We start from the raw sequence: 13,791 nt of genomic DNA, 5'->3' as shown, positions 1-13,791 counted from the left end.
AAAATATTTTAGTGTGAAAACATAGAAATTTAGGTTATCTAATTGCCATCTCATATAATATCTTGCTGCAGTGGCTATTTATCATAAATATGCACTTTCTCCCTAGCACAACAGTTCTAGATTTTAAAATGTTGTGCCAAAAATATCATCTTCATGTTATATCATTTTTATGAATATGTGTGTGTGTCTAGATGTATGTGTATAGATGTATATATCATACATATATAATACATATTATGGATATTACATTTGAAAACTTCAAAGTAGTTAATTTGTAAAGTCCAAATATTTTTCTAGATTTCTAAGACCTGAAAGTTGGCTCTAACTCAATTCTCAAGTAATGTATTTCCCATGGTCCCCTTTGAAGTAGGCAGAAAAGTCAAGCTTCTTCCACACCTTGAACACAGTCCAAGCATTGCGTTTCCAGCTTAGTCTTCATGTAGGTCTCACCTGCCCTGGAATAAGGTTGCCACTTCATAATTCTTCTCCCCTCTCCTGCACCGGGTGATTGATACCTCTACTTGGAAAACTTTCACTTTTGCTCTATAAAGACATACTCTGTTCTTGGTCTGTAATTTTAGTTAATCTGTACTCCTTCAATGGAAGAAATACCTGGATGCATTGTTCACACAGGCTTCCTATTGGTGGCTTACCTGTGGAATGTCTTATTCAACTCTTAAAAAATCAGATATGCAGTAAGGCTTTTTTTTTTCCTATCCATAAAAGAAAATAAGCATCAAAACCACTAGATGTATTTATCAGAGTAATACAAATGATATTTTGGGTAGAGAATTCTAGCATCTTGTGGGGGTGCTTTGTACACCAAAGAGAGCACCACATAGAGACCTTACAGGGGAGGGTATTGAATGCAGATGGTGATTAGGTGACAGCAATTCCTATGTTCTCCACTCTAAAATGTTTTCTTGTATGCCTCACATCTTTCCCTGTGTGCCCTTGACTGTAATAGCAACTAACATTTTAGAAATGCAGTATAAATGACAATTCATTTGTTGCTCTTACACTTGTCTCATCCTTAAAACACTGCTCAGTTCTCTCTAAATGAAGCAACTCCCCTTGTGATGATGAGGAATTACAGAAGGCAAGGACCAAGACTTGCAGTATTTCCTCTGTGAGCAGTGTTATAGTATTCCCCCCAAACTGCAGCTGGACTCAAAGGGCTGGTGCCTCATTTAATCCCCTCACTACAGTATTCTCTCTACTATATTCCCACACGAGCCATCACACGTGGACAAGCTTGCTGGCTTTGTCTACAAAGCCTAAGCAACTGTCTCATCTTGGTGGGAACTAGCAAATAAAGCAGAAATAATGTGAAGACTCGTATGCTATTTGTGTCCTAGAAGAGAGGACTTTGTTCTAGCATCTGCTTCAGATTGCTACTTGGGGACCTCAGCCTACAAGGGATGGAATTCTTAGTGAGGACGGGCTGGTAAATAGAGAAAGGTACTTATGACAAGTGCGAGAATAACCAGCTGCTAGATGGCTTTCCAGTGACATGAATGCACGCAAAGAAAACAACACAAACGCAACATGTGACAATGGAAATTCCAATCGATATAAGTGGCTGTGTACAACAAAGAGTAAAAGACTACCCCCAGATGCCATCACTTATGATTCTGTGGTAGAAAAGCAGGAGGCTTGTTTGTTATCATATATATATATATATATATATATATATATATATATATATACACACACACACACACACACACACACACACACACACACACACACACACATTCCAAATTCCTACTTACAGCTTTTGTATTAGGGGAAAGAGAGAGAAGAAAAGACTGGAGTTTATATTTATTGGGTTTCCCTAAAGGATCAGATGACAAATCTTACTTCTCTCAGAGATGAAGAACATTTGTCTCACAAGTGAAATGGGTGCCCTCATTTCCAGTTACTGAAGACTAGGAATGATAGACCTCAAGTGTGTCAGCTGCTTCAAAAGTCAAGAACGGGAAAAGTCGGTGTGGTTTAGGTGTGGATTTCAGAAGTTTTTCCGTTCATGCCTACCAGCCTCGGACCTCACTGTAAAACACAGTCCTACCTGTGGTGTTGAGGCCAAATTCACTACTTCACTGAAGTCTACCCATCCTCAATACATGGTAGCTTAGATACCCACACACTGCCTGAACAGTTACACATGTGTGTTCGAGACTGAACGGGGTCTATTTGGGAGTCAACAACAAAGGGGAGAAACTGACTCCTTAGCCTCCTCTACTTTACCAAATGCAGAGAGAAGAACAGATACAGACAGAATGGCCCAGCCCAATACAGACTCTCCATTTTCAAGTCATTAACTATAGTGACGGAATCACCACTATGTGCTTTAGGAGGTGGGCATTAAGGCAAGGACTACCCCGTCCACATTCAGTGAAATGTGTGGATTACAGAGAAGCCAATCTGTTCCCCCAGCGAGAGGTCCTCCTGGGTTACACCTAACACTCAGCTAAAGTCCCTGGGAGTGAAAGCATCCATGGATTATTGCATGGGGCCAGCTTTCAGCTTGTACTTGGAAGAATTCCCAATGGCTGGTGTGGACCTGAAACCCTCTGCCCCCTACCTTCCAAGCACTGGGATTAAAGCTTTGCACAATCACAACTAGTTCCCAGATTCTGCCTGCTCCCTCTTGATATTTCCAATAGTGATCTTGTAGCAGAATTAACTAGAGATACTATGACCTGTTCCCTAACCACCATCAGCAAAACTCAACAGTCTGCCTTTGCAGGAACCTGAATTATCCTGGCCAGCAGACTGTGTCTACAATGGGTTTGCGCACAAATATTAAACAGACATAAAGGCACAGTCCAGATAAAGAGGGACAGAAAGGGAAAGAGGGATGTAGAACCCAGGCCTAATTCCACTCTGTTTCCTTTAATTAAAGCCTGTGCTAGCTCAAGATTCCAAGCATATTGACCTGAATGTGTTTTGTTTTGGTTTTCGCTATGACACATTAAGAAAGTCAGAGTAGAAAACAATCATTTTGTGAGTGGCGAGATAAAAGATGAGCTGGGGCATGGATCAAGTGCCAGGTCACCCTCCCCGCAGAACTTTAAGTCAGAGAAGAGGAGGTCGCCAGTGAAGCTTTTGCTCTGGTGTCAATTTCACTACAGGTCATGCCACTCTCAAAGTCCATGAAACTAGAACAGAGACTCACCTGTGTCTGAAATCCTTTGAGGTCACTGGCTGCAAGGTCACTGGCTGTGAGGAGCTGGAAGAAAACAAAGGAGCTTCCCTTAGTAATGTTTCTCATTGTTTACAGACAGCATCCCCAAGACAACCAACCTGCAGTTACCATAGTCCAGATCAGCTCTTCAGATATAGAGGGACAAAATGTGTAGACCCAGATGCTCTGAGCTTCAACCATGGGCTACAACCTCTCGGACTTCCTTCCCTTCCTCTTACTGTCTTCTCCCGTCTTCTGTGTGCTGCCACTTATTCAAAGGGGCTTAAGTGTGCATGTGTGCATGTTTACATACATACATATGTGTATGTATATGTATATATGTGTGTATATGTATGTATCTATTTCATAATGCTTGTACCCTGGCCAATGACCATTAGCTGTCCTTTTCTCCAAGACACTGTTATTTCTTGGTAATGACCATCTACTCTTCAAGACTCATCAATACAACATATGCCTTTAATGGAATCAGGCAAAAGCAGAGAGGTGACAGGCAGACTTCATACACATATGATACCCCGACCTGTGTCAGCACTTAGAATCATCTCACAAATGCTCCAAGCCCTTCAAGTCCAGCCAGGAAATACCCGCCTGCCCATTGGACTGCCCAGGGGGGCAGAGGCAAGGGACTAAACATCTACCTCTTAACTCTGAAATGCTAACAATGAGGGAAAATCACAAGCATATTCACAGTATCTTCAAATGAGTACCATATCTTCACATCCATGGTGGAGGAACGGGACTTGAGCAAAGCCATTTGTACAGCAATTATGATTTGTCATGTCTCTGTTGGTTCTCAACAAAGTTTTAGCGTACCCCAACCCTGCCAGAAATCTTAATTCCTCTCCTCTCTCCTCAGAAAGGTATCAGATATGTGAAGTTTAGTTCTTAACTCCTTTAATGTCTATGTTGTGTTGCTGCATGTAAATTTGTTCTGTTTTTTTTTTTTTAACTAACAATATACCAAACAAGACATGAGAGGAACAACATCTTACGTAAGTTCTGCACTTTGCATTGTGTTGGGAGGGGGCTGCTCACACAGGTAGATGCTGGACAACCTATTGAAAAATGAGCGAGACTGTCAACCATGAGGTGAGGACACAAGTCGTGCAATTGTTGGATGTGGAGAAGTGTGAGGGACAGCTGAAGATATTGTCCAAGCTGACAAAAGGACTCAGCACTCAGCACTCAGCACCCAGCACATTTCCTGCATGAGGGACATCTGATGAGTTCCCAGGATAGGAAGAAGCCCTTTTATCTGTCCTTGGCTGATACTTCAGTGTTGAAGTCACAGATTGACTTTAAGGGTATACAACACTTGAGGACAGGGGCTAAACCAAGGGATTTATCCCCAGCCAGGAGAGGGGCTTGTTTTCCTGCCCATGCAATAGTGAACTGGTCAGTGGCCCAGTACAGTTCAGATAGGCCTGTCTATCTCTACTGAGTAGAAAGATACAGGGATGTGAGGCCAGGAACAGTAGAGTTTAACTAGAGTTTAAATGTCTCATATCCTTTTCCTTGGAGATGCCAAGTATTTCACTCACAGTTTAATGTGCATGGCAGATGATACCTGGCCTAGAAATGACCAAAGGGAAATACTGTGGCCTCTCCTAACTATGAGCCCGGAAATGACAGTGTGTAGAAGCCTGTCATGTCCCATCACTCCATGACAGTCTTCCAGGATGTCAGGTTCTAACTACGCTGTAACCAAACTCAGGAAATGTTAGACAGAGCAGTGACCCATGATATGAATGCTCCCCAACGTAGATGCTCATTCATTCACAATTTCTAAAGGAGAGAGGGCTGATCATCACACTTTAAGTGTGCTGCTCAGGTGTCAGATAGAATTACAGGGTCAGAAAAGTCCTCCTCTATTTCAAAATCACAGACCACCTAAACCTGGATTCCCAGATACATCTTAATGTTGGGAACTAAATCAAGTGGTGAGAGGCTCAGGGAGGGATGGACATTGTTTCCCCAGTGTGTTCAGAAGCCTCCTCTTCTGGGGAACTAGAACAGAGGAATGAAATATAGAAGGTCCCTCTGTCCCCCAAACTTCCCAGTCCAGAATGGTTTCACCTTTCTCAAGAGTGGAATGTAATTCACTAGAAAGCATAGTTTCCCATTAAAATGAACACAAATCTTATTTTGTAGGGGGGAGAAAGAGCTGATAGTGACATTATTATCATTAAGATGACAGCTATGAGTGTCTCCTAGCCCTCCCAGCCCTCTGCACAAAGCCTGCGTGTGTTTGTGTGTTATTTGGTAGAATCATACTGCCCAAACAGAATAGGCTTCTGGATTCTAAGGTCTAGCGAGAAACTCTCAGACATCCAGTTAGAACCTAAAGAAGGGTAAGATGCACACAGATTCAGGGGCTGGACAGATGGCTCAGAGGTAAAGTGTTTGCTGAGCATCTTGACAACCTAAGTTCACTCCTCCAATCCCATCTTGGAATGAAAGAACTGATATCTGAAAGCCGTACATACTTACACAAACACACACACACACACACTCACACTCACACACACAGACATATACTCTCACACACGCACTCACAAGCACACACACACACATAATAGTAACGACAATAATACATATTATTAATATTTTTTTAAACAAACACAGGAGAAAGGAAATACAGACCCACGGCTTTTCCCACCGTGGCCCTGCATCCATTTGGTGCGGCTAGGAGCTGGGAAACAGTTCAATGCCCATGACAGCCTCACTGTTTGAGTTGTATCCATGCTAGACAGAGAATGAGAAGAGGAAAATGAAATCCACCCCAGCTCTGGGGACTTCAATCAGGGTAAAGTTAATGAAAAGGATCCTGTCTTTTCCCAGGATGGTTAAATGTCTGCTCAGCTCTCAGCTAGAGGGCTGAGCAGGTGCAGGGAGGAGGGCAGACGGAATTTCATTTAAAAGGCAAAAGAAAGAAAGTGTTCTCATCTCCCTGGTGGAACAGGGAGCTTTCGGGGGTCCCTGCTCAGGCCAGCCTCGTTCCAGACACATGCGGCTGCTCTCTGAAACAGTTCACGTTCACATACTGGAGGATGACCCTGCTGTCCATTTTGTTTTAAAGAGCTGCCATTTCTCTCTTGGCCTAAATTCAGGGTGTGTCTTTGTCTCTCGACTCAAAAGGAGACTTGGAGAGAGATGAAGGGAGTCCCAGCTTCTAACAGAGGAGAAGAAAAGCATCTTCCTGCTTCCCAAGCAGAAACCGCCTGAGCTTTTCTCCTCCCGTATGGAGAGGACTCCCCTTTGGTTCCTTTACCATCTTTACGATGCACTGACCATATTCACACATACTCCTTGGCTGATACCAGACACCCAGGTGTATAGGTTGGTAGATGCTGAGGTGGGCAAGCAAAGGGACACAGTAAAGGTGTCTCTAGGGAGGACAAAGCATCCTTGGGCAAATCCCCCCCCAAAACATTGTGCTTTCCTTACATGAGCCTTCTATTGGACCTTCTCTCCTCTCAAGAATGCATCCTTGTACTTTCCATGGTGTGGGAATGGATTTTTCTCCCTCTCTTCATTCATTAAGTGTCATTTGACCCTTGCTTTAGTTATAAGAGAGAAGTTAAATCATGTTTTACTAATTATTTCACCCACAGAAAAGACTAGAGTAACTTATATTCAGGCAGTGTCCCAGCAAGCAAAGACAACTATCTAATTATATCCTTATCCCAGGTTGCTAGAAATGGACTGACACCATTCTCTCCCTTGAAAAAGAAAGATGGAGAGCAGAAAGATTAAAGGGCAAAATCAAGAAAAAATATGTGTGTATTATAATTTATATGAGTATTCAAATATTTGGATTTGCCCCCAAATCAAGATTTAGATGCACAGAAAACCGTTTTGAGGGCTGGGAATACAGACACGTACAAGAAGAACCGGAGGTATGCTAGGACTGAAGACAGAGAAGGAAAGAAAAGTTCCAGCGACAGACTCTGGAGTGGTCATGGAAGACTTCAGAGTCTGCAGCATGGCGGGCATACGGCAAACCCTGGGGAAAAGGGAGCTGCAATTGAACCAATTGCTTGCTACTCCTCTTAGGTATAATGATAAGGGGAATGCGGTTAGGCAGAAAGCAGGAGGGAGACGTAAGGGAGAAAACGTGTCTCATGTCTCACCTTGATATCAGTTTTAGTATCATTCAACCCCCTTGCATCGTATTTTTCCGCTCACTGAATGAAGCCTTTGTTCCCACTGTCCCTGCTCTTATAGTATTCTAATACATCAAATTGGCATCATACTAGGACTCTAAGACAGAAGAGGAGATACTATTTTTCTGCTTCTCTCCCCATCAAATAACTCACACCAAAATAGACCCTGAAAAAAACAACACTTGTCTACACCCCTGAATGTCAGAGGTATGGGCAATGAAGTGGTTTTACTCTCTACGGCTTCATTGGGTGCTAACAAATAGCATTGTGTACAGATGACTAGTTAAATTGCAACGTGGGTTCAGGGATCAAATTCACATCCAAGTGAAATGCAACAAACCTTCAAAATTAGCAGACATTAATTCTAACTACCAAGGCACTTGGTGTACACAGTGCAGAGTCCCAGGAAGCCTCGTGCGAAAGTAAAATGCAAGTTACACACTTGTGGTTGTCACCTAGTTGTGTTGTGCCCATTTGCTAAATCCCCTCAGCCTCGTGGAATTCCAATGGTTAAATCAAAAGCCCAAACACCAGACATCAACAGTGTTACATCAATAATTGACAAGAATTTCTAACAACCACTGTATATAATTGCAAGCTGGCCTGGTCTTTCTTGCTCATGCTCGCCTTTGATTATGTTTTAAATGATGCAATTCTAACACTTACAGGTAAGTTCCATGACAAAGCCTTCTAACTTTCGCTACAGATGCAGCCAAGAGGCTTTTCACAAGTTTTGCTTTAAGATTTCATGTGCAACTTGCAAATATGCATTCCTGTCTTACAGTAGTGCATCCACGCTTCTGGATGTTGTGGCTAATCTAGAACACAGAGATGACAAGTTTCACTTATGTTGTTTGGACCTGCTGGAACTTTTCTCTTCATCTGAAGCTCAGCCAGACACACACTAGAACAAGTGCAGCTCATGTTCCAAGAAATAACTAAAACGATACACCACATCTAAGCATCATGACCCTAGTTCAACATATACTCATGATGCCCATTTTAATTTTAGCAATTCAATTCTTTCCAAATCATTGTTCCTCAGATTGAGAAAACTGGATTTCATGGGTATCAATGTAGTTTGTATTATGCAGGAATTTTACTAGGAAAGTCTGCAATACACTGGTGCCATGGTTGGTAGTTATCATAACCCATTAAGCATTTTAGCAAACACAAGTGTGAGAGGGCTTGATCGTCACCACTTAGGTCATTATTATTAGACAGCAGAATGTCATGGTCTACCTTGGCTAACATATATTCCTTTTAATACGTTGTAATATCCTCTCAGACTGGCTGCTTTGGGGTCATGTATCTTGCAAGGCTTTACCAGTCCCTCCATGATGCCTCTCTTACTTTGGAATGAAACACGTAGAAGAAAGCCTACAGAGCAATACCTTAAGGACTTTCAGATCATAGAAGGTTCTCGAGGACTGAGCAGAGGGGAAGAATGGGACATTCCCAACTATGATCCAATTCGACCATGACAACATAACTTTTATTAGTATTTTGCAAGTTTGATTTGAAGGTTTATAAAAATAAGAATTAGAAACTTATGTCTTGAGGGGGAAAAGCTCTTATATAGAATTTATGTGGGAAGGATTTAGCCAGCCAGCCCCATATAAGATGCTAATGCCTTCACCTTTGTTGAGAAGTGGATTGTATGTGTATCCAGACTCTTTGTATTTTGAGCATCCTCTAATAGCTGCAGGGAGCCACTATCAGGGAAATGCTCACTCTTTCCTCTCTCACTCTTTTGTTCATCCTGAAGTTCAGCATGCTACAAACTCAAGATAGATTGAGGCAAGACAACAGCTAAAGATGTGCTGTATCTCCAGAGGGAGATCTGGGTTTTAAGACCTTCAACACAATTAACAAATCACACCACAAGCATCTTTGGGCAGTTTGCAATGTTACTGAAACACCAATAAGGGAGTTGCTTTGTCGTAGCACACCTGGTAACCAAAGCCACAAGCTTGGAGGGGACCCACCCTTGCCTCCTCCTCCTTAACTCTGAGCGACTTTCTGTTTAGAACTGGCCAGATGGCTCCAAGGCAGCTATCAAAGCTTTCTAGTTCATCATGTCCTTGGTGAATCCATACATTTACTCTGTGGTAGAAAATGTTCGAGGTAATAGAAGATGTTTGGAAAGAATCCGAGGTCTGGAAGAAAGCGTTTTGCTCCATATAGCCGTTTGGCAGAGAATCTGGCTTCCCAGGGGCAAATGTGAAGCAATCAATCACAGCTACAGGTGCACATGTGACACAGAGAAAGCCACGGTGAGATCAGCAATAGCCAAACCACGAAGTTACCAGCAGTTTAAAAACCCGAAGGCGCAGACAAAATGGGAAAATCTCTGCCAGAAACCTACCATGAACTCAGAGTAACCGTGACAGCCCGGTCTGGAGCCACGCGTGTCCCACTCAGGAGCCTTGCCATGTGATGTCCCTCCCTCCAGCCCCAGCCTGGGAGGCAGCATTGACCCCCACCATCAATGGAGGAGTCAGGGTTACTCTCAATCAATGTTGCCTAACATAGTTGGTATTGGAGTCAATGGCTCTGCCTCTTGAACTTTCCCTCAACATTTCTACGTTTTTCTGAACTTGAGTTGATTTTGTCCCAAAGTACTGTGTCCCTCAGTCTGGTGGGGAAAAGACTCACAGAAGCCTGGCGTGCATTGCTGTGAATGCGACTGCACGCATCTCTTCCTGGACAAACTTAAAACCCCTCTTGGGCACCCCTCCTTGCCCATCCCCACCATTTCTTCCCTCAGCTACCCTTCCTCCCTCCGCCCCTTCGTCCCTCATTTTCCTTGCCTTCTCCCACCCCTCTCTACCTGTGAACAAGGGAGGTGGTGCCAAGTCACAGACTCCATGGGAGAGGCCAGAATTCCCCACAAATTTCCCAAGGCTAATAATGTTAAATCCTCTGGAAAAACCGCATAAAATAGTATTATAATTATGCTGTTTTACAAATCAGAAAACAGAAGCCTAGCAACACTAAACCACTTATTCAAAGGCAGGCAGTTGTAAATGACACATCTACCGAACACACACAATTCCATTTAAAGCTGAAGATTACATCAATTTGCATTCATTCTTTGTGTATGGCATGAGCAGTAATCGTAATGTTGTCATGGGTCAACACATCACACCAAGACAAGTCTTAATCTAGAGATACCTACCAAGATAAACAGTAGATAGGTGTTTCCAAAAGAAAAAGAAAAAGAAAAAGAAGAAAGAAAAAGTAATCCAATTAAGAGATGCCTTATAAGTATTTTCTTGGCAAACAGGAGAGCTTGATTTTGGATTCCTTGAACTCATGTAAAAGGCAAATCATGAAAACACACTTCTGTAACCACAGCACAGGGAGGCAGAGACAGGGAAAACCCAGGCGCTAACAATCCCTTCAGTCTAGTCAATCAGTGAGCTCCAGACTCCGGAGCAGACATTGCCTTATTTTAAAAACAAAAACAAAAGCCCCACCATGGACAACTATAATGTAGATATCTGATGTCAATTTCTGTCCCATAAGTACACATATTCCCCTACTTGCCTCCAAAACACACAAAATAAATTAATCATTACTGGGAAGGAAATATATCATATTCATATGAAGAAAAGCTGGTAACATTATCGTCACTTTTTTTTTTTTTATTTTTGAGACAGGGTTTCTTTGTGTATCTCTGGCTGTCTGGCTGTTCTGGAACTAGCTTTTGTAGGCAAGTCTGGCTTCAAAATCACAGAGATATGCCTGCCTCTGTCTCTGCCTTGCAAGTACTGTGATTAAATGCATGTGTCCACTGCCTTGCTGATGTCACTCTTAATGAAACAGGGAAAGGCGATATCCGCTCTGCCCTCAAATAGCAGTCACTACAGGTGGTAAAGCATGCTAAATAATTCCAAGATGTGTATGCTGCAAAAGCAGCAAGAACATTTTACTCCTGAATGAATCAAGGAGCTAGACAGAAGAAAGCAAGACCTTCCGAGAAAACACTATTGTTTTTATCAAAGAGAAAAAATAAAAGTGGGCCCCTTACTCTGGTGTGGCCTGGATGTGAACGGCTCGATATGTGCACTGGAGAGTGGGCAACTGGTCACAGGCATTCATCTGAAGAAAAGCGACTCTCTCTACTCCTGTACTCTCCCAACTTCCAAAGCTGCTTAGCTAGAGGTGGGGCTTTATGAGATCCTCCTCATCTATGTTGAAATTTGACTGGTTGACGTTATATAGTCTTGTCCAGGCAACCACAGCCACCATGAGTCTGAGTCCAACAGCCCTGTGATTCCCAAGAGACACCGTTTCCTACCTAATCTCCGGCTCTTAGAATATTTCTATTCCCTCTTCTACAATGTTCTCAGAGCCATGAGTGGAAAGAATGTGACACAGGTATTCATTATGAGCTGCACACTCCACACTGACTAATTCCATGGACTCTAGCCAGCTGTGGCTCTCTGTATTGATCATTACCCACAGCAAAGAGAAGCTCCTCTGATGAGGGTTGAGAGTTGAACCAATCTAAAGATATACAGATAACCACTTAGAAGGCAGTTTGATACCATGCCTGTTTATCACAGTGAACCATGAAGATGGTACATCATTATGATTAGAAGAAGCTACTAACTCACTTTAAGACCTTTTAGTAATTAGATGCCTGTGTTGTTTATACGTAACACAAGAGATTACCACAGAGTGACAATGTATGCTTTTGCAGTCACTGAACAAGTCACTTGTGACTTTGGGAAAGTTACATCTTTGACTGATAATGAGAATGCTGTATCCCCAACAAAGAAGCCCTACAAGGTATCCCTTAGTATAGTCCATCCCCACTATCTCTGCAAGTCATATTTAATACAGTTGATCCCCCACAATAAGGAACTCTGCCAGATACCCTTCAATATACTCCACCCCCACAATAAAGAGCTTTGCACGTCATGCATGCTCGTTGCTCTCTGGAATGAGAATGGTGATGGACTGATAATCATCCAGAACATTTCCAGGCTTCACATTCAATCTCAGCTACCAAAGGTGGGAGTTACCTAGACCCTAGCTGGTACTTGAGGGCAAGGCATCATACAGGACAGTGAGGTGCTAAGGTTCTGGGCACAGCACAGGAGTCAGGAACCCCTGTGAATTTAGGAAAAGGCCCCTTTATCACTTGCTGGTGTCTCCAAGAAGGAGGTCTGCATTTTCCTTTCTGTACTTCTTGCTGGTTAAAGCCTGGTTTGGGTAAATATTCACCTACAATCGGTTATACCATAATCAGGGTGAAACTGTTCCTGAGATCAGCATTTGCTGTGCTTCTGCTTAAATGGGCAAGGAACTCATGGCCCTTGATAAAAGCAAGAACTCTAGTTACAAAACAAGAGAGTGGAAGGCAGCCATGGCTGAGGGGCAGAAGGTTCACTGTTACATGGAGACTATGTTAGATACGATAGTGCTGGCTTAGGATAGATGGGACATTAGAATAGGGAAGCCATAGCTGACGGTGAATACCCACGCATCTTCTGTATAGCTAAAAGGAAAAGATATGACTGTCAATAACGATCATTCTCTTTGATTCCCCCTACAGCTTCCCTCAACATTCTGGGATATTGAGTAAGCTAATTCTAAGACACAGACACTTACTTGGAAATAAGGCTATCTTTTAATTATGTATCACCCCTTTAATATATAGAGGCAAAACTGCTTGATAACCAAGTCTCGAAGAATAGTGTCATATTTCTAGGCACTATAGTATATTTGTTATAACAAGAATGGTGGTGTATGATAAAAAAAAATAGCTCTAATTTATAGACCTATAAAGACTCACACAGTGACCTCTTTTAACAATTCAGCAACAAGGAAAAACATGGAGGACTGGAAACTATCCCACTTATTTGATAGATGCAATAATATGGCCAAAAATAAAATAAAAAGTCAATTAGTTACTTGCCCAGGGATAAGGTTGGTTTTGGTTTCTAAGTCTTTGCACAGAGGAAAAGGGTCAGATCAGGCCCCTCCCCCCACACAGGAATCCCCTTCTCCAACCTGAAAGATAGGGACCCAGCTTGAGTACTTCCTGTAAGTGTTGCTGTACTTTCTGTAATCATCTTTGAAAGTCCCACCTTGATTCATTAGAAACTCCAGCCCCCCCCCCCTAGTTCTGAGGAACAGAAACTAGTTTCCTTTTTTTTTTTTTTTTTTTCAGGCTTATGATGTTCCTATGAAGTAGGGAATTTGGGCCCCATTTTTCAGAAGAGACAGGCTGAGAAAGCCACTCTAGGCTTCAGTTCAGATTCAGACATCGCCCTTCCCAAAATTTCACTCCTGTGCTCGCCCCTTGTTCTGATGTCCTGCCCACAGTCCTGCATCATTGCCTGCCTGGCCCTTGTGACATGAGACATGGCCCAACCATGGATACATATGAGAAGATAC

General features: G+C 42.7%; 1 protein-coding gene across 1 annotated transcript in view; it reads right to left on the bottom strand.

Annotated features, from left to right (window-relative positions):
- Setbp1 (SET binding protein 1) overlaps positions 1 to 13,791 on the bottom strand; it is a 324,979-nt gene that overhangs the window by 152,657 nt on the left and 158,531 nt on the right. Inside the window, exon 3 of the mRNA XM_051201988.1 lies at positions 3,182 to 3,235. Coding sequence (XP_051057945.1) covers positions 3,182 to 3,235 — 54 coding nt within the window. The remainder of the gene's footprint in view (positions 1 to 3,181; positions 3,236 to 13,791) is intronic.

Source organism: Phodopus roborovskii, unplaced genomic scaffold (genome assembly GCF_943737965.1).
Source record: "Phodopus roborovskii unplaced genomic scaffold, PHOROB, whole genome shotgun sequence".
NCBI classification, from domain to species: domain Eukaryota; kingdom Metazoa; phylum Chordata; class Mammalia; order Rodentia; family Cricetidae; genus Phodopus; species Phodopus roborovskii.
The sequence above is the reverse complement of the archived record's forward strand: the minus strand, read 5'-3'. Positions and strand labels throughout refer to the sequence as shown.